An 18,902-nucleotide genomic window follows, 5' to 3' on the forward strand; every position below is an offset into this window, starting at 1 on the left:
TCCTCCGGTGGCCTCGTGGCGCAACGGTAGCGCGTCTGACTCCAGATCAGAAGGTTGCGTGTTCAAATCACGTCGGGGTCAGCTGTCATTGCCGTTTTGGGGGAAAATGGTAAACACTGTCCTCTCTGCCGCCAAGCAGTGCACAGGCTCCTGGTTCCCATTTGTCCTCCGAGGCTTCTTTTCGCGTTTTCTAGCCGCCGAGGACCCTCCCCTTCGAGGCTGGCTCCGGCTGCGCGCTCCTCGCTTCCCCACAGCCCCTTGGCCTGCCTCCCCGGGCCTCTTCCTGCGTCCTGCTCAGCTGCACGCCCAGCCCTGTTCCTCCGGAGCCGGCAGCCTGGCGCCTCCCTGGACGTGGCTTCCCAACCCGATCAGGGATTCTGCGGAGCTGCCTCTCCTCGAACGTTACATCCCGTTTCTCCTCTCCTCCCCACGGCCTCGAGGGCCTCCTGCCAGCATTGTTTCTAACTCTTCCAGGGTGTCCTCCTGCTCAGTTATATCAGTGTCTTTACCAGGCCTGTTTTCACACAACAAATTGCAAATCTTATCCTCACATTCCCCTGCGAATAGCAAAACAACCAAATGTGTGGATTAACCCTCTATCGTTCGGGCGCTTCTTTCTGTTTCTCAAAAGCATGTTTCTCCTTCGGAGGACAGGGACGTTGCCCCAGCGCTCCCCTCTGTGGGGAATGCCCGCCCTGGTCCCCTGCTTGATTCAGACCCTCACCCTCCAGTGGTCAACCTAAACAAGACGCCAGCTGCTCCTGGTAACCTCTCCTTCAGCTTTAGACAAGGCCCTTCTACCGTGGGCTCCCAGGCCTTTACCTCAGACATGTAGTACGTCCCCCCAAATCAGCCACACCCCTGCAGAGGGCTGATCAAGTTTATTCGTATATGGGGACCCACGGAATGGAGGTCTCCCCAGCGGCCTTGCCCACGTCCTTCACGGATCTACATCTAAGTCAGCTTGAACTTGCCAGAAGCAGTGAAACCGACAGCACATCCTAAAAGAAATTATCTTTTAGTTAAAACCATTAAATTAGTCCTCCCAAGAGTCGTAGCGACCTTGTTAGGCAGTCATGCCCTGTGGCCTGCACGTCCAGCTGGTAGGAACAGCTCACTTTTCGTGAGATAACAAGGATGTAGCCTGTTAAGCTAGGGTGTATAGCTCTGTTCCCTGCCCCCCCCCCCCGCCCCTGTGGTCTTAAGGTAACATCACTGACGCACAATCCCAAGACGTCTTGCAGACCTTTGTGAGCAGGAAAGACCACCTGGTCACAGTCAAGAAGACCCCACCCAGAATGCGCCCAAGAGCTAAATAAATCAGAGGAAGAAAATTGTTGCAGCTGGCACAGGACCAATCAGCACAGTTCACAACCCTGAATCCCTAACTCAGGATCCGACATGATATTTTGCCTTTAGCCGACCCCCCACCCCACGCAGTCATCAGGAGCTCCAGTTTTTAGGTGACAGCTTCCCGTTCTCCTTGCGTGGCGCCCTGCAGTGACGCCACTCTAACCCTCCACGGCAGTCCTGCCTGTTCAGTGTTTGCCTCCACTGCACGCTGCATTGCACAGCTGTCGGAGAAAGCGACACCAGTTGCAATCCCTCTACTCAGTGTCCTTAGCTCACCGTGCCCTGCAAAGGAAGAACGCTATTCGGAAAGCAGTGACCCACGCAGAAAAGCCCCAGTAGTGTTCTGATTAGGAGACAAAGGCAAAGGGTATTTGTGAGAAAGGGAAGGGGAACAAGGACGTCATTAGAAGGAAAGAGTTGCTATTGGTGTAGATGACATAACATCATACCATAACATAGTGATGTTATTTTAAAGAATATTTTTAATTTTAGGCCTCACAAGCCCAGCAGTCATAATATCTGCTTTCTTGTTATTCTTCCAAAATAATCTTTTGCGGGGCACAAGGTTGCTTTAGGCCCAGTGCAAAGGTTATTTTGCCCTGTCTTGACATCCAAAGATTTGATATGTAAAATGTGCAAGGCGGTTCCTCTGGGACGGCAGCTTGGGCTCTCTTTTATTGTTACTGTTATTATTTTGCAAAATGTAAAAGTCTCTTACAAAAAGGTAACTTCCGCTTGGCTTTTAGATCTCCTGTGTCTGCTGTTTCTAAAAAATAATCGGTGTAAAATAATCCTATGTCACAGAGGTGTATTTTGGGATGGCAAGTTCTGCTCCTCTTCATCTGTTACTCTTCAAGAGTTACCGGTTTCCCTGGGTCTCTCCCATGTGTACCTGCCATATACATGTTAATACACTTCTGCCATTGTTTTTTCTCTTGTTAATCTGTCCTTGTTACAGGGGTTCCAACCAAGAACTTAGAAAGGTAGAGGGGAACATTTTTCCCCCTTACCCACACCAACTTCTCCCTCAGAAAGGAAGACGGGAGTTGCTTCAGGGGATGGGATTTATGACGACTGAGCTCTTTCGGAAGCCTCTGCTTTTAGGTAGATAAGGGATTTCAGAAAGAAATTCTTGGGAAGAGAACATACACTCTCATTGTTTTAATAATTTTGTGACAGTGTAACTATACCTATATATAAGGACATATAAAGGAAGTTTTCCCCGTCAAGCATTGGTGGTTCAGTGGTAGAATTCTCGCCTGCCACGCGGGAGGCCCGGGTTCGATTCCCGGCCAATGCATCATACGTGTCTTTTTCTCCCCCCACCCACTGCGAAGACATCAGAAGAAATATTTTAAAGGAGCTATGCTTCTGGTATGTTGGGAGGGGTAAACTGAGGAATACCGAAGTTAACCTTCCTTTTGCAATTCCACCATTATCAATTACACGAATTAGCATGCTTTTGGTTTTCCAATAACCTGAAACGTCATTCTATCAGAGCTCGAGTAAATTCTGATCTGAGGATCGACCCTTTTGGAGGTGAGCTGTAGGCCAGTAGTATTTGGAAGTGGAGTGTAGTCACGTACGGATATCAATGTGTTCCTTCCATTTTTAGAAGCAGTCACTGAATATATCAACCAATCGTTTAGAAGAAAAAAATGTCAAAATTTATTTGTCGAATAGTAATTGAAATAAGGGTAATCCTGCAGCAGCAGAGTGGCGCAGCGGAAGCGTGCTGGGCCCATAACCCAGAGGTCGATGGATCGAAACCATCCTCTGCTATCTGCGCTTCTTTTCATTCCAAACTCACCTTTTATTGAGGAAAGGGGATTGAATCAAGATTATCACTGATTACCAGACAGGGTCTGTGGACCGGTCCTGCAGGTGTACTGTTTCCAGCCTCTAACTGCGGTAAGTGTTGTTCACTAACCTGGCGATTCTCGTGATTCAGTGTCTCAGGTCTGGGGACCGGTACACCTGTTAGAGTTTGCAAAGTGTATGTCATCGTCAGATCGTTATAATTTATAAAAACTTCCGTAACTGACATTTCGATATTCCAAACCTTGTTGTTTTTATCACGATGACAGACATTCCAGAACAATTACCGAACAGAAAGAGCCACGTGCAACAGGAAAGGTAGTATTTGTCATGGGAATTTATCCAGGGACATATTGGAGTCTCGTAGTCGTGGCCGAGTGGTTAAGGCGATGGACTTGAAATCCATTGGGGTTTCCCCGCGCAGGTTCGAATCCTGCCGACTACGCAGTTGTGTTTTCTCTCTTGGTATATTATCCGCTGGACCAACTGTAGAAACTCGAACACACACTAAAACAACACCAAACACAGTTTTTCCGGTTACTATTGTACCTCTCCATAAGATGGGAAATAGGTAGTTCTACTTTACTGTATATGCAACACAGAAAAGAGTAAATATAACAAAAAGTATCTTTTATTACACCTGCATTCGGTCCATTGGGAAATGAGAATAAGCACAAGAAAGGAAGTGAAAATACTTGGAGGTAAACATTTTTTCTTAATTCCCGAAATTGCCTGGAAATACAGTTTTGATTTTGTAAGGAGTGCTGTCACTCAAACCATCAATGGACCGGAGAAAAATTCTAAGCAAAAATGAACTCTACTCGGCTTTTTGCCTGACAGAACTGTTGCATCTCCTTCTAGGATCTACAGCATCTCTAGGAGAGAAGTGGCCCTAGAGGAACTCACGTGACACACAGCAAACGCATTGGGAAAACAGTGCTGCAGAAACTCATGTCATTGGCCCCATGGTGTAATGGTCAGCACTCTGGACTTTGAATCCAGCGATCCGAGTTCAAATCTCGGTGGGACCTGTCATGTCACTCTTTTAGTGTCTTCCTCTTCCTTCAAATCACCTTCGCACCTGGACGGACTCCTGTTCATCCCACTGTCCTGCACAGCAGCGTCACCATGCCTTCTTCTGGATTCCACATCTGTCCTTCCTTGCCCTTTCGCCCTTGTTTGGCCAGAGGTCCCTGAGATCCTGGTAAATTAGATTTTCTCCCGGATGCCTAAGCACTCACGTTTCACATCTCAGACCTCAGTTCTGGGTTTGGCTTTCATCAATTTCCAATACGCACACTCGGTCTGGAGAAGTTTGCAGTGAGTGTAAACACAGGTGTTTGTGTTTATCTTGGAGCCTCTGCTGCCTGTGATACAGAAGGTTGTTTAAGTTAATTAATGGTTTAAACTAAAGCTATGGTTCACAAAATAGTACAAATGACAAGCTTTGTAAGGAATATTTATAGATGTTTCAACATACCTTTGATAGGCCCTGTGGTGTAATTGTCAGCACTCTGGACGTTGAATCCAGCATTCACACTTCGGGTCTAGGTGGGACTTGCTGGCCTTGTGGTGGCATTTTCGGCCGTGTCTCTCTCCTTCCGCTGGTGCGTCCTGGGCTAGTCACATACCCTCCCCACGTTCGGAGCTGTGTGAGCCCCTAGTCTTTCCTCACACTTCTGAAAAGTGTCCTATATGTATCACCTTTGTGTTCCTGTACAATACTCCCCTTCTCTCTCTCTTTTTCAGTTTCGGGTCAAGCAGATTTCACTTAGAATTCGATTTTCCTTTTTCTCTTGACACCTGCTCTTGCCTGGGTCCCCAAAGTCAGTCAGATCCTCAAGTTATTTGCGTACCAGCATCTTCACGGTCCAATTGTTGGAGGCCCCTCCCACAAGTCTTTTCTTCTCTGAAGCCCCCTCAAAATGTAGCGGCCGGACGCAAGAATATACATAAAATTTGTAGTAGAAAGCTCCCTATAAATAGTACCCCATGGTTAGTACTCTGGATTCTGAATCTAGCAATTAGAGTCCCAATCTCTTTGGGACATCAGCGACATCTTGGCAATTTCCCTCCGTGGGTCTGAATCACTAGCTCACCTTGGAGGTGTATACATCTGGCTGCTGACTACTTCCACAGCAACAACAATCCGACAGAAAGCCACAGGCCGTGAAGAAACTGTCTTGCATTCGAACACTACTCCCGCTTACAGCTGATGTGCCTTTTTTCCCCCCAGAGTTCCTCAGGTCCTGACAAGTTAGCATCCTGGCCCCAGTGATGAGGAGCTTACATTGTACCTTCCCCAGCGCAGGCCCTTCCTTTCACGGAGCCACTTAAAGGAAAGTGTTCCATCAGCTTCTAAACCCTAAGCCCTCGCGGAAGTTCCTGCTGTGCAGCCGCACCGCTGCCTTGAACATCTGAGAGCCTCCATGACCCCGGCCCACCACGGTCTCTGTTCACACTCCGTAAGCTAATGGTCGCCTACATCGTTTTGAAGGTAAACAGATCCGTCAGTAGTACGCATCAGTGTTTCAGGGCAGACCCGACTTCGGGGTACTCACAGTGTAATGACTGACACCTGGACTTCAAATCTCCAGTGCAGTTGTCTCTGCTTTGGTGACCTTGTCCTCAAGTCTTCCCAGACCAAGACTACACACTGGTCTGTGTGGTCTGTACAGACACTGCCTTAGACTTGAACTCCCCACACCCCTCACCAGCATTCAGTGTCCTGCTCTTTCCTCTGGTTGCTAAATAATGCTGGGCCCCGGACCCTTCCGCCGAACATAAACAGTCTCGCAGAACAGGAGCATCAGACAGAGCCACTCCCTGGTTGTAATGAAAGCAGATGGAGACAACAAACAAACAAACAAACAAACAAACAACAAAACATGTCATTATCGCATCTAAGAACAGACAGGAGTAGAAGGTCACTGTGCAAACCGCAACACCAAACACCTTCTTTCAGCTAAGACCAGGGCCACCGGTTTTACAGCTGTAGCTTCACTATGTCCTTACCTTCGTTTAGATAACATTAAGATACTCAGTCACAGAATTAGCCCTCCCTTCCTGAAAGTGTCCAACCCAGAATAAAGCCCAGTTTTCTTTCTCCCTCCCCACATCACCCACCATAAGGCGAATGCTACAAAAAGGACTTTAAAACAAGGAGATATCATTGATATACATCATTGTGTAAGTTTAAGCTGTACAACATGTTGATCTAATACAGTTACATGTTGCAATGCAATTACCACATTAGCATCAGCTAGCATGCCCATCACATCACATAATTACACCCTTTTTTGTAGTGAGAACATGTAAGATATGGCCTTTTGGCAACTTTGCAGTGTATAATGCAGGATTGTTGATTGTAATGGGTGTGCTTTGTGTTAGCTCTCCAGAAGGTATTTATCTTCTAGCAGCAAATTTCGTATTCTTTGAACCACATCTCCCCAGTTCCCAGCCCCCAAAGAAGCCCCTTATAACCACCATTCGGCTCTGTGTGGCTGAGAGTTTGGCTCTTTAAGATTGCACATTTTTCTTTGGAAGTGTATTTTGTCAGTTTTTTTTCAGGTGTACATTTGCCCTCGCCCTTTCTTCCCCGGACTGTAGTCTCTTCTTTATTTTTCTTCCTTTATCAAAGCACGGGGGTCATTCATCTAAGCAAAGGCATCCTTTTCACTGATGGAAGCTCGAGAAAAAGTAACAAAAATTGCAAAGTAGGACTCTGTTGACTAAAGAAATGGAATATTTAGCCAAAACTTCACTGTGGCAGACGAGGTGGCCGAGTGGTTAAGGCGATGGACTGCTAATCCATTGTGCTCTGCACGCGTGGGTTCGAATCCCATCCTCGTCGTTTAGCGCTCCACTCCGTAGTGGACGCTAGCTAGGTTTTACCGCATATCAGGGCTGTTTTAGTGCTTTGTGAACCGCGTATTACGATCTGCGGGCAACATGTCAGAATCGCCCCGGGGGTCCAGCGGTGCATGTGGCTACAGATGATGCCAGCGCCTCTACTGAGTCTGAGAACCGTGGCCACACCCTTCTCTTCCCTCACTGCCCCACCTGGTTTTAGGATTCCCGAATCGACAATTTTTGTCTCACAGTCTTTGCTTTTTAAATCTCAGGCACGTTTCCAAGCGCAAGGCTCTTTCTGGAGACGTTACCACTTTCTACCTTCTCAACTTCTCCATCAAACCAGCTTTGTCTGTCCCCCAGGGGCAGAGACTGCCAACATGCGGCGCTTTTGCTTATGTCGTTGCTTCGGCCAGGACAGTGTCTGCCTCCTTCTGGTAAAATCTGTTTCAAAGTGCAGGTCAGACAGCCCTTTCCTATGAGTCTGCGAAGGACAGCGTTATTCTTTTCTTTGTATTTTAGTTTAATTTAATTTAAATTAATATAATTTAATTTAAATCGAAGATCTCATTAAAAATCGGCTAATTTAAATCGAAGATCTTTTCCAAACGCTCCCGCCTCTATTTATTTCTCCCTTCTTTGATTATATTCTGCCACGTATATCTTGATTTTAGCACAGTCCCACAGAAATCTCACCCGTTTTCACCTTAGAGTAAACTCCAGAAGGGGCCAGGCACACAGTGCAGAATAGCAGAATTCGAAGAGGCCGTGGAGGTTCTCTCTCTGAAAACTTCCCCTCACTCATCAGTCTCTGTTTCAAAGACGAGGAGACTGAGGTAGAGACAAACCCAGTCTTTCCTTTAAAGGGTCATGGGAACCAACTTCTTTTAGATCAAGTGTTTGAGGCAATGTGGTCTTTCCAACATGTTCAAATCCTGCAACTGGGATTGTAACTTTTGAGATCTGGAAAATTCTTCTGAAGTACACTTGTCATAAACTAGCGGAACTCTCAAGGCCCCATGAAGATTGAGGCCTAAGAAGCATGGATTTTAAAGCAATATCTGTTTTTGAATTCCACCTAACAATATATGGCTTGTCTGTATATATGGGTTCAAAGATGGCTTATATACTTTAACCATTTAATCTCGGAAATAAAAGTTTGGGAGGTGATGACCCAAATTGAAAGCCAAAGTGGAATCTTCAGGAATTGGGCGATATACTTTGTGTGTTTTGCTTTTTCTCCAACAAAGAATCAGGGGTAATTATTGCTGCTGTGGATGACTGAGCAGTCACCGGTCCTGCCACCCCCTCCCCACTTTACCTCCTTTGAAAAGAAGGTTCTAAGGGTGTGTACCACCCTTTTATATCCTGCACACTGTACACATTCAACAGATAGTTATAACATAGAACTTAAAGGTACAGTGTGTGTGTGTGTGTGTGTGTGTGTGTGTGGTGGCAGGCGGTGGGGGGTGGGGTGGGGAGACTGAAAGGTGGTCCAGGCAGAATAGGCCAGGGCATGTGTCACTCCTTGTAATACACACTAAGGATGATTTTAAACGTTCCCCTCTCTTGTATTTCCCAAAGCAAGGAGGCAGACCTGGGGCAGTTTTGCCTCTGCCCCTCACCTCTTTCAAACCCAAAGGGTCTGTTTTTTCCCAAAGTATAGTAAAGAGGAAGGAAAGAGGAACACGTTATGCAGAAAAGAGCTCCGTCTCTGTTTTCTCTGTACAGCCTGGACTTTGCAGACGACTAGAGGAAACCAGTGGGACGGGAGCTCTTAGAGGCTGGGGAAAGGAGCAGGCCCTCCCTACCCTGTTTTGATTATTCATTGCTTTGACCTCTAGCAAGAGCACTCACGGCCTCCACATTTGAACCGAAGTTAGATCTGAAATCAAACACCATGTCTTACCATCTTACCATGAATGAACAGTTGGAAATTACCTTTTCTGCATCCTAAATGATTAAATTCAGTTATTTAGGCACAAGTGTGTTTGTATGTTTTGTACAGCAATTTTCTCTGTTTTCATTTTTTGGGTTTTTGTTTGTTTGTTTGTTTTCGGTTGGCGCGCACACACACACTGTAAACCCCTCGGCTCTTTTAATGGACTTAGGCTGGAATACAAGCTGTTCTCATCCGTGTGATGGCAACACAACCAAAGGAGGAGAGGAAGATGGAAAAGAAGAGGAAGAGTGAAACACAGTAACACGGACTCCACAGCAGCCAGAACTTCAGAAGCAACAAGGACTCAGACTGGAGGCAAAACGTGAGGAAGAGATTGTGGCCTTGGAAAGGCAGCAGGTTTCCCACTGTGCGGAGACTCAGCAGTGGGGGTCAGACCCCCTCGGTTGGCAGATCCGAATTCCCTTTTCCGAGTGGCTCCGGACAAGCTGAGCCTGTGAAAATAAAACTCTGGCACTCAAAATCCAAATTTGGGGAGACCTCCGGAGCCCCCAGTTTATTGAATGGCCCTATTTCCTTTCAGTCTCCCTTCACCCAGACAGCAGTTCTCCTAGGACCAGGGGAAAAAATAGAAAAAAGTTAATATGGGAGGCAACACTTGTGTGGGTGGTAACTCCACACACCCTCATTGGGAGTGAGGCAGTTAAATTTCACAGGTGTGCATGGAGTTAAAGTTAACCACGAAGGGATTCGAACCCTCAATCTTCTGATCCGAAGTCAGACGCCTTATCCGTTAGGCCACGTGGTCTGCGGAAAACAGACATTCTCAGATTGCTTAGGGAGTACAATGAGCTTTCAGCCTGCCCTGAGTCCTACAAGTCAGGTGATGATGCAAAGAGGATGGCGTCCTCGCTTCTCGTCTTTAGAAAGATGGGAAACCTAGGTTCTGTGAGATCATTTGGGGCCACGGAGTCGGGACTGCGACAGGGTTCAAACTGACAATCATTTCGGTCTTGTGGCATATGGGGCCTCCACGGAAAGAAGTCCTTCTTTTTTTTGGTAAATCTACCATTCCTTGAGTAGAAAGACTGGAGTTTATGGCACCTAAAATATGCTAAAGTATTGCATACTGTCTGCACCGAAGGATAGTTTTTAATAAACTAAGTCATAGTTTCTTCCTTATGAATACTCACATTCACTGTTTTCAGATTCTGAAAGGGTGAGGGGGGTACCTGAGATAGCTAGCTGGACAGTTGTCATGGAAACCACACCCGGAAGGCGGCGTTACTATCACACGGCTTCTGCAGGATCGTCCCTCTCGCCACCCAGCAGGGGTAGTTACAATTTTTCCCCTTTCCCATGCTCTTGTGGTGCTTTCTCTGTGATAATGTGACATCAGAGCACTTTTCACACCGTCTCTATCCGATTATTGGAAGCTTCCATATATTAACAACAACAACACCCCAGTAGAGTAAGGTTACAAAAATCTTGACTGTTAACAATATTTACATTACACGAAAAGATGTTTCAGTACAATCATTCAGTGGGCAACATATTTATAGAATTCATAATGTTCCGTAGAGTGCTTAGCCCGATGATGTGATACAGATTTAACACTGGATTTGGGATGGCTGCTTTCACGCCTGTCAGTGCATCTCAGGCTCCTCGTTCGAAGATGTCAGCGCTGTACACTGAAGACATTTCCCTAATTTTCTTAAATGCAAGGCCCTGGGAGCTTTGGCCCTACCGGCTCGTTTGCGGAGGCTTTTCTTTGGTGTTGTTTTCTTTCTTTTTTTTTTTTTTATTGTGAGATTAAGTTGCGGAATTGTAACTGAAGTTTAAAAAGAAAAAAAAACTACTAGCAGAGGATGGTTTCGATCCATCGACCTCTGGGTTATGGGCCCAGCACGCTTCCGCTGCGCCACTCTGCTCCTCCAGCCAATAGCTTCATAATTATGCCTTTAACACTACGCGGACTTACGCACAACCGTTTCAAAATATAGTTCATGGGGGAGGGGGGGGTGGGGGTAGTGCTTATTTATTTTAATACCTTCGCTACCACAACTTGCCAATTCTGATTGGAATAATGTCGCTACCAGAATCAAACAGAAGGCAAAACTAGCAGCAGAGAAGTAAACATTAACACACATAAGTTACTGGGCGCAGAGGTGAGGGTGGCTAGATATTATCATGAGAATTACAGGCTTTAATACACCGAGCAGAAAGAGAAAACACGCAGGGAAGAGACCCCGACTTCCGTGGGGGGCGAGTTCCACCGCGGCCTCGCCGTCAGGAAGAACGGCGCCCTTTTGGTCAGATTTCCCAGCTTGGTGTGCAGGGGCGTCTGACAGATTTTAGACTCCTGGGCGGGAGGGACGGACGGAGCGAGGGATTGGGTCGGAAAGGCTTTGCTGCGGGAACAGGAGAGCCCCGGGGGCAGAGACCTTGGGCCGAGGGACCCGCGTTCCCACTAACGTGCGACTGCCTCCAAACAGCAGAAGAAAACCAGTTCCAATGTGTGAGGGGAAAAGGGGCTCTGGAATAAGTGGGTGAGCTGACCACAACCCCCTAACTGGACAGGTTATGTTGGCTCTCCTGCCCCTTGCTTTCTCCCACCTTTTTGTAATTCTCCCTAATAGCGGATGCGTGAAAAGAAGAAACGAAACTGTCTTTCTCCGGATCTTACCTCCCTCTCGGGTCAGTTTGGCTCACATAAACTCATACGGCCCTCTGCAGGTGTCCCCGTTTCTACAGGGACAAACGTCAGTGCCTTGAGTTTTAAGCGATTAAAAGTTCGGGAAATTCCGCTCCGGGGACCCCGGAAGTGCGGCGGAAAGCGGGGAGAGGAGGAACTCCAGTCGCGGTGACGTCATTTGGCGCTGGTTCGCGAGGAGGCGGGCCTACAGCGGCGGAAGTCCTTGCGGGCCTCCGGTTCTCAATTAGGTCCGCACTCCGCGTATATAACTGGGCTGCTCTTTCCCCAGGACCTGTTCGGCACTTGCCTGAGCTTCGCAACCATGTCTGGTCGCGGCAAAGGCGGGAAGGGGCTCGGCAAAGGCGGCGCCAAGCGCCACCGCAAGGTGCTGCGCGACAACATCCAGGGCATCACCAAGCCCGCCATCCGGCGCCTGGCCCGCCGCGGCGGCGTCAAGCGCATCTCCGGCCTCATCTACGAGGAGACCCGCGGGGTGCTCAAGGTGTTCCTGGAGAACGTGATCCGGGACGCCGTCACCTACACGGAGCACGCCAAGCGCAAGACGGTCACGGCCATGGACGTGGTCTACGCGCTCAAGCGCCAGGGCCGCACCCTCTACGGCTTCGGCGGCTGAGCCACTCGTTCCCAACAATTTTGTTTCCACCAAAGGCCCTTTTCAGGGCCGCCCACTTCTTTCCTAAAGAGAGCTATGCACCCATTTCCCACGTCAGTGAGGGGAGGGACAGGCAGGCATGAGTTCACCGGAGTGTTTTTTTTTTTCTGGAGTTCTTAGGCCTTGTCTGTAATAAACATTTTGTCTATAAAACGACTGGTGGTGCCTGGAAGCTCTGCCGCCGACCCTTTTACTCCAGATTTCGGGGGTGGGGGTTCATTGAACCTGCAAATGGCGTGTTTCGGCGAGGGTGCAGCTTCCCGCCCACATAAACACAGGTCGACTAAAATACTAGTTCCCAATGAAACTACTGCTTATTCGCCCTCGGCGACATCAGGAAGGGTCGGCACACTTTGGATTCACCTCCCGACCCTTTCCTGGCAGGGATCAGACTGAGTGCCGTCGTCCCCGAACACGCTGGGCTTGGGTTTAAAAGCAACTACATTGGGCCTAGCAGATGATGCTTCTCAACCGGGCCGTTCCTTAAGCCCGAGGCTTTGCAGTTTGTAAATTACGGTTGACTAGACAAAGGGGTCGTGTTCTAACGCGGGTGTCTAAGTTCCCCTGCACCTGGAGGGCCTCATTTTGCATTTGTGAAGAAGCTCACTCCCGAGGTTACAGGCCCTCCGCCTCCCTCCTCTTTCCTCCCCCCTCCTCCCAGATCCCCGCTGGGGACTCGGTCTGCACGCTCGGGCTCTAGGGCGCCCCCTGCGGCTTCGGGGGCTAAGTCGCCCATTTTCAGCCACAATCTTTTTTCCACCAGAGGCCCGTTTTACGGCCACGCACACATTTCCGTAAAAACGAGCCTCTTTTGCTTTGTTACATGCGCAGTTAAAGCTATCATAAGCCAGCTTTAGTTTTAAGCTCCGGGTCTGATTCTCAGGCCTTTATAGTTTATTGTTGGGCCATCATGTAGGGAGTGTAAGCTTGCTTAGATATCTTCAAGTTTCAGGTGGCAGCGAGGAAGCCTGAGGCGTTGTCTAGCTTCCCACGAACCTTCGCTCTGGGTTTTCGAGGACTTGGAGTGGGAAGAAGCTTGTACACAGCTCCCAGATACCAGAGAGAAGTCGGCTTACACTGCCTGAGAAGTGGCAGGGGACTCTCCCTGCCTGCCTGTGTCCTCCAGCGGGTGGGGAGAGGCCGGGACAAAGGCGAGTCCATGAGCAGACATGGGGTTCCCAGGCACAAGCCCGCTGGCTGGCGTGTGAACAGCTGTTCCCTGGTGTACAAAAGGCACTGGGAGAGAATTAGAATGCCCACGAGGGCTAGCTGGCAAGTATTGTTCAGCCTAGAGACTAGTAGAGTTCTGACTTCTATATGAAGACTTCAAGCACGTAGGAGAATGTTACTCAATGAATAACAATACCTATATCTCACCCGAATGTAACAATTACTTAGCAAGCAGACAGACCATTTTTAAAAGTATACATACAGGTATCAGAATACTACACACACTTCCAAATTAAGTATACACTATGAAAAAATAAAACTTTATAATCACATGTAACTAAAGCCAGATACCTTAATATCTAATACTCATCTCACATTTAAAACGTCCTTATTATGACCCGAATGTCTTGGTGATATGGTTTGCTCAGAGGTGGACCCAATCACACCTTTGGTTCTGTTTCAGGTTTCTTAGTGTTAAGGTTTTTCCTCTTCCCCTACCCCAACTTCTTTTTTATTTTTTAACCTGGATTTGCTGCAGATCTGACCTATAAGATGTCCTTATTTGTCTGATTTTCTGATGGGGTCATTTCATTTGACTTCTATCACCTCTGTGCCCTTCAAGGTAGAAGCAGTTTCCACAGATTTGATTGAAATCATGTTAGGAACAGTTTATAGATGCTATTATGTACATGCAGCTGCACCATATCAGAGACACATGATGTCTGGCTTATCTAAACTCAAGCTAACAGGTTGTTTGCTGGCTTAGGGTGATTATAAAATCAGGGTTAGGGTTAGGGCCAGCAAGTAATCTGTAGGGTGATATTTTGAGATTGGAAATATCAATGGAGTCATTTTAAGTCTCATCTGTTTTAAAGGTATGGACTGTAGTGCTTACATAGGAAAGTTATCAGATGTTACTGGAGTGAAGACATTGGTTTGAGCAGATAAACTTATATGAGAATGTTAACTGGAAAAAAAAAAACAACAACAACAACAACCAAAATTTAGCACGAGGCATGCACCAGACACTGGGAGTTATATGCTCCGGGAATTATGGCAGCGAATAACAGTGAACAAAACAACGAAGGGGCCGTTCAAGAACTGAGCCCTCAGATAAAAATGTAAACGAGGGTTTCTCTGTATTTATGGTATGTGGGCTCAAAACTTACAGTTTTCAAGTGGTTTCTTCTGCAATTCCTCCTTTCTCCTGTGATTCTCAGAATAAGCAGAATAATGGTTATTTCTTGTTTCCAGATGTGGGGAAATGCGCTCAGCAAGGAGTATGCAGTGAAAGTGGAACTTCCGCTCAAACAAGGGGTTGACAGTAGAACCATGGGGAGATCACTGTAGAGATCCAGCGATGGTGGAGATCCGCTTTCTCCCCGGAGGCCCCCACAGGCCTCACGTATTTTGCAACCAGTTGCAGGGAGTTGTCAGGCCTCCTGAAGCTCATGTGTGGAACTCCACTTAAGAGCCGTGTGTCTGAGCTGGCTTTTCTCTTCCCTTGGCTTCCCCCGCCCCTGATTTGAGAAGATGCATCTCGACAACACGGATCTCTAATTATGTTGCTATGGAAACAGTGTTTGCACAATTGTAGAAAAGATCAACCCAGAGATTTCCATTTGCCCTTTTGATTTGTTCTGGTCAAAAAAAAAAAAAAGTGGATGCAAATGACAGGTGCCACCCTGGGTAGGACCTTAGGACCATGTGTGGCCTGTCATGGTACCTTCAGCACGGTCCTGAGCATAAAGCAGATGGACAGGTGGAATGAGGGCAGTAACTAACCCACAGTCAACAACCATTACGAGAGACACGGACACCTGTGTTGTAGTAAGTCACCTGGGACTTTGTAATTATCACAGCCCAGCTACTCCTAAACGCACTGAGGCAGTATTATGTCACATCTGGTTTCTGGGAATGGCTGCATTCAGGAACGTGAAGTTGCCGTGTTGTCTCATGTGGCTACAGCTCACCTGTCACAGCCAGGTTGGGCAGTGCGATCACACCTGGTGATGCCCCAAACCGTCCATCTTCTCTCCCCGGTTCATGTGTACTGAGTTGGTGGCCTTGAAAAATGTCTAAAGGATGCTTTGCTCAAATACAAAATGTTAGCTCAAAATGTTCATTGTGTAGGTTACTTTATAATAAATTCTGTAAATAATATCAGTAAATGTGTCAACTATGTAGAATACAATGTAACTGCTTAAAATATGTGGAAGTGAGAAGTAGGTACGATTTTAGAACAAATAGTCAAGAAATCTGCTTTAACCCTGCCCCCGCCTTTGCTTAGCTGAGCTGATTCAGAAACACATTTCTCAACTTTGGAATGAAGGGTTCTGTATAAATCACTGGTTTCCACTTGCTCCTCGTGGACAGTATTAAAGTTTTCACTATTCTGGTAAAAATAAAGAGAAAAATGTGCTCAGTGTTGTAAATCCTTCTTAATATTAAAATTGAATTCAATTTATTTGGTACAAATGTTCCTTTTTTTCCAAAGAGAAACACTGGGTGACCAGTCACCTCTTGAACGTGGCCCACAGCCCAGGCAGGGGCCCGACCTGGGAGTCAGATCAGCAGCTGTTTGGTTCACAGGTTGGTGCTCAAGCTACTGAGCCACACCCACCCAAGGTGGTAATAGTGTTTCTTTCTTCAAATTTATTCTTAGCGGTCTTCTGAATTGTTAGAACCCTACCGCGGTCTTTCCAGCAGCCCTGGCTTTTCCTAGTTTGGGAAGGATTATGGACAATAATTTCTTGATTGCCTTCGAGCTTTGAAAATGTAGCTGCTCTTCTGAAGATGATACTTCATTCTTCCCAGATGCTGCAGCGTGCTGAGGAACAGGGAGCAGGAGGTGTGGGGAGAAAAAAAATGGAATAAAAAATCACTAAGCAGCTCTTGTGTGAGCTTCCAGGGTCCCTTTCGTGTAGCACTAACACTTCTGACTGTGCCGTGAGGTGCCCTGGTCCTAGCGCCGCGCAAGGTGGGCCCTGGAAAATCAGCTGGGCAGTAGCGTGGCCTCAGCACAGCCCAGGAAGGACATGGCCCTGGGGAGGGGCTCGGACTGTGAGAGAGGGTCTGCCTGGTTGGACGAGGCAGACCCTCGTCCTGCACTGCTGGACGAGGAAGCCACATTTATGCCAAGCATTCGTAGGCTCTTTGGCCTGCTGCCCCGTTCAAGGGCTCGAGATGCTGAGACCACATGCGGGCAGGACCCAGGGCACTGCCACTAACAGTGCGAGGGCAGAGGCCTCAGCTGCAGTTCAGGAGGACTCTCTCTGTGCTAGGACACCAGGCCTAAGTGCTTTCTTTACCTGTCTTCTAAGGGCCACCCCAGCAACGCCAGATGGGAGTGAGTGGGTCATCATCATTCCCATTTTAGAGGTAAGCTAATGCTCACTGAGGGTTTCAGAGACTTGTCCCAAACTCAGTATTCAAGCGGGCAGGCAGCAGTGTACCATGCCCCGGGGTTTCCCCTTAAGCCACACTTAGAAAAGAAAAATGAACACATTGTTTTAAAAATGTATTTAAAAGTTGCTTTGGAGAGCAAGATGGCTGTAATTACGTGTGGGCCTCAGGGAAATTTCTTCACTGTCTCCACTGCAAATCGAGTCACTCAGTGTTCACAGGAGTCTGCCGCGTAGGCATTCGCAGAGGGACAGGTGCGGGGGGGCCTCTCAGCTCTGGGTTCCTCGGCCAGTGGCTGCCGCTGCTGCCCCTTCACTCCAGCGCTCAGAGAAGGTGGCTTTGCTGCCGGGCACCCCCGTGTTCCAACCCCCACTTTGAAGACGCTTGGGCTGCTGCAAGGACCTCACCGGGTCTCCAAGAGCACGCGTGTCTCCCGGCCACTTTTTTCTTTTACTCTAATGCTCTGTTCCCTTTGAGCCTGTTTCCACATTCCTGTGGTTGCCACTGGCCTCTTCCCTGAGAGAACATCCGATAAACACTGGAAACAGTGCTCAGAACCAGGCGCACGGGCACTTAGGTCTGTAGTATTCATGTCCATGCGGCGGGGGCTAGCACTCGGCCTTTCCCGGGAGGAACTGCAGGGTCAGGTCAGTACCGTGCTGATGAGCAGCACACAGACACGAAGGCCTGCAACCTTCTCTCTTCATACCCCAGCCCAGGAAATAATAAAATAATAATAATAATAATACTGAAAGAGAAAAAGCTACCTGTGCACACGGTCCCTGCAGGGCGGGAGGAGGGAGGTGAGCTCTGGGAGCCCTTACGGGGGCCTGCAGCTCCCCTGGGAGGCACAGTTCAGTCACTCACGGACCTGGAATTCCAGGTCCTCGGGGAATTTGCGTAACAGGGGACTCCTGCTCTCCACTGTCAGGACATTCCGCTGTTCCTTCTACCCTCAGAAAGCGGCTGGATGAAAAAACGCTACGGGACGTGGGACAACTCCCTGCCTGGCTCGGGATAGGGTGCAGGCACCGAAACACTCCAAGAACACTTTCGGTGAGGAGACCCGCGGGGACATTAGGGGCTACCATGAGAAACTCGAACTGAAAACAGGCCATTTGCAGAGCCTCCGAGCAGGGCAAGACTGAGACAGCGAACCAGGCCTAGACTTCCCCATGCGAGTTAGAGCCATAGCTCAGCGAACAGCCCAGCTGCGTACAATCTGTACTCACTATACCCAGGACATAGAAAGTGGTAGAAAATTTTAACTAGTTCTTACAACGCTGGACACTTTATCAAGTGTAAAGAATTACAGGTCTTTTGAGACAACGTGGGTGGCTCTGAAAAGAGCCTTTGGGGTTGGGAGGCAAGCGGCTTCCCGGCGCGTCTACTTGGAGCTGGTGTACTTGGTGACGGCCTTGGTGCCCTCGGACACGGCGTGCTTGGCCAGCTCCCCGGGCAGCAGCAGGCGCACGGCCGTCTGGATCTCCCGCGACGTGATGGTCGAGCGCTTGTTGTAGTGCGCCAGGCGCGACGCCTCGCCCGCGATGCGCTCGAAGATGTCGTTCACGAACGAGTTCATGATGCCCATGGCCTTGGACGAGATGCCGGTGTCGGGGTGCACCTGCTTCAGCACCTTGTACACGTACACCGAGTAGCTCTCCTTGCGGCTGCGCTTGCGCTTCTTGCCGTCCTTCTTCTGCGCCTTGGTCACCGCCTTCTTGGAGCCCTTCTTCGGGGCGGGGGCGGACTTGGCTGGCTCAGGCATGGTCGCAGAAAAAGCGAAACCGGCAAGAGACAAAGTAACGGCAGAGCACGGTGTGTCCTTTTTTATATAGAACCTGACATGCAAATAAGGTGACAAAGTAAAGGCCTGTGTCTGATTGGTGGGTATTCAGAGCAACGTCAAAAGAAGTTAGCTTTGCCCAATCAGGATGCAAGAATACTAAGTTTGCACTGTTTTCCAGTTAAGATGACACTGTACTCTTAACCAATGACGTGTCTTTTTCCCGCCCAAAAAGGTTTATAAGAAGGGC

At 48.3% G+C, this 18,902-nt stretch overlaps 3 protein-coding genes and 8 non-coding genes across 11 annotated transcripts in view; 7 read left to right on the forward strand and 4 right to left on the reverse strand.

The window, feature by feature from the left end:
• Nucleotides 1-9: 9 nt before the first annotated feature.
• On the forward strand, nucleotides 10-81 carry TRNAW-CCA. The gene has a single exon. It is a non-coding gene; the product is annotated as a tRNA-Trp (tRNA).
• Nucleotides 82-2,582: 2,501 nt separating this feature from the next.
• Nucleotides 2,583-2,653, forward strand: TRNAG-GCC. The gene has a single exon. It is a non-coding gene; the product is annotated as a tRNA-Gly (tRNA).
• A 410-nt stretch (nucleotides 2,654-3,063) lies between these two features.
• On the forward strand, nucleotides 3,064-3,135 carry TRNAM-CAU. The gene has a single exon. It is a non-coding gene; the product is annotated as a tRNA-Met (tRNA).
• Nucleotides 3,136-3,534: 399 nt separating this feature from the next.
• TRNAS-UGA lies at nucleotides 3,535-3,616 on the forward strand. Its single transcript has one exon. It is a non-coding gene; the product is annotated as a tRNA-Ser (tRNA).
• Nucleotides 3,617-4,130: 514 nt separating this feature from the next.
• On the forward strand, nucleotides 4,131-4,202 carry TRNAQ-UUG. Its single transcript has one exon. It is a non-coding gene; the product is annotated as a tRNA-Gln (tRNA).
• Nucleotides 4,203-6,942: 2,740 nt separating this feature from the next.
• On the forward strand, nucleotides 6,943-7,024 carry TRNAS-GCU. Its single transcript has one exon. It is a non-coding gene; the product is annotated as a tRNA-Ser (tRNA).
• A 2,634-nt stretch (nucleotides 7,025-9,658) lies between these two features.
• On the reverse strand, nucleotides 9,659-9,731 carry TRNAR-UCG. The gene has a single exon. It is a non-coding gene; the product is annotated as a tRNA-Arg (tRNA).
• Nucleotides 9,732-10,782: 1,051 nt separating this feature from the next.
• On the reverse strand, nucleotides 10,783-10,854 carry TRNAM-CAU. The gene has a single exon. It is a non-coding gene; the product is annotated as a tRNA-Met (tRNA).
• Nucleotides 10,855-11,907: 1,053 nt separating this feature from the next.
• On the forward strand, nucleotides 11,908-12,345 carry LOC118498209 (histone H4). The gene has a single exon (XM_036015684.1). It carries the CDS (start codon nucleotides 11,941-11,943, stop codon nucleotides 12,250-12,252), a length of 312 nt encoding a protein of 103 aa, XP_035871577.1. The 5' UTR covers nucleotides 11,908-11,940; the 3' UTR covers nucleotides 12,253-12,345.
• A 3,211-nt stretch (nucleotides 12,346-15,556) lies between these two features.
• Nucleotides 15,557-18,902, reverse strand: part of LOC114489377 (histone H4) — a 36,678-nt gene continuing 33,332 nt past the window's right edge. Inside the window, exon 4 of the mRNA XM_036015686.1 lies at nucleotides 15,557-15,568. The gene's annotated coding sequence lies outside the window, so the exon portion shown is untranslated. The remainder of the gene's footprint in view (nucleotides 15,569-18,902) is intronic.
• LOC114489411 (histone H2B type 1-C/E/F/G/I) lies at nucleotides 18,197-18,661 on the reverse strand. Its single transcript, XM_028503369.2, has one exon. It carries the CDS (start codon nucleotides 18,632-18,634, stop codon nucleotides 18,254-18,256), a length of 381 nt encoding a protein of 126 aa, XP_028359170.1. The 5' UTR covers nucleotides 18,635-18,661; the 3' UTR covers nucleotides 18,197-18,253.

This window comes from Phyllostomus discolor, chromosome 14 (genome assembly GCF_004126475.2).
Source record: "Phyllostomus discolor isolate MPI-MPIP mPhyDis1 chromosome 14, mPhyDis1.pri.v3, whole genome shotgun sequence".
Classification (NCBI taxonomy): domain Eukaryota; kingdom Metazoa; phylum Chordata; class Mammalia; order Chiroptera; family Phyllostomidae; genus Phyllostomus; species Phyllostomus discolor.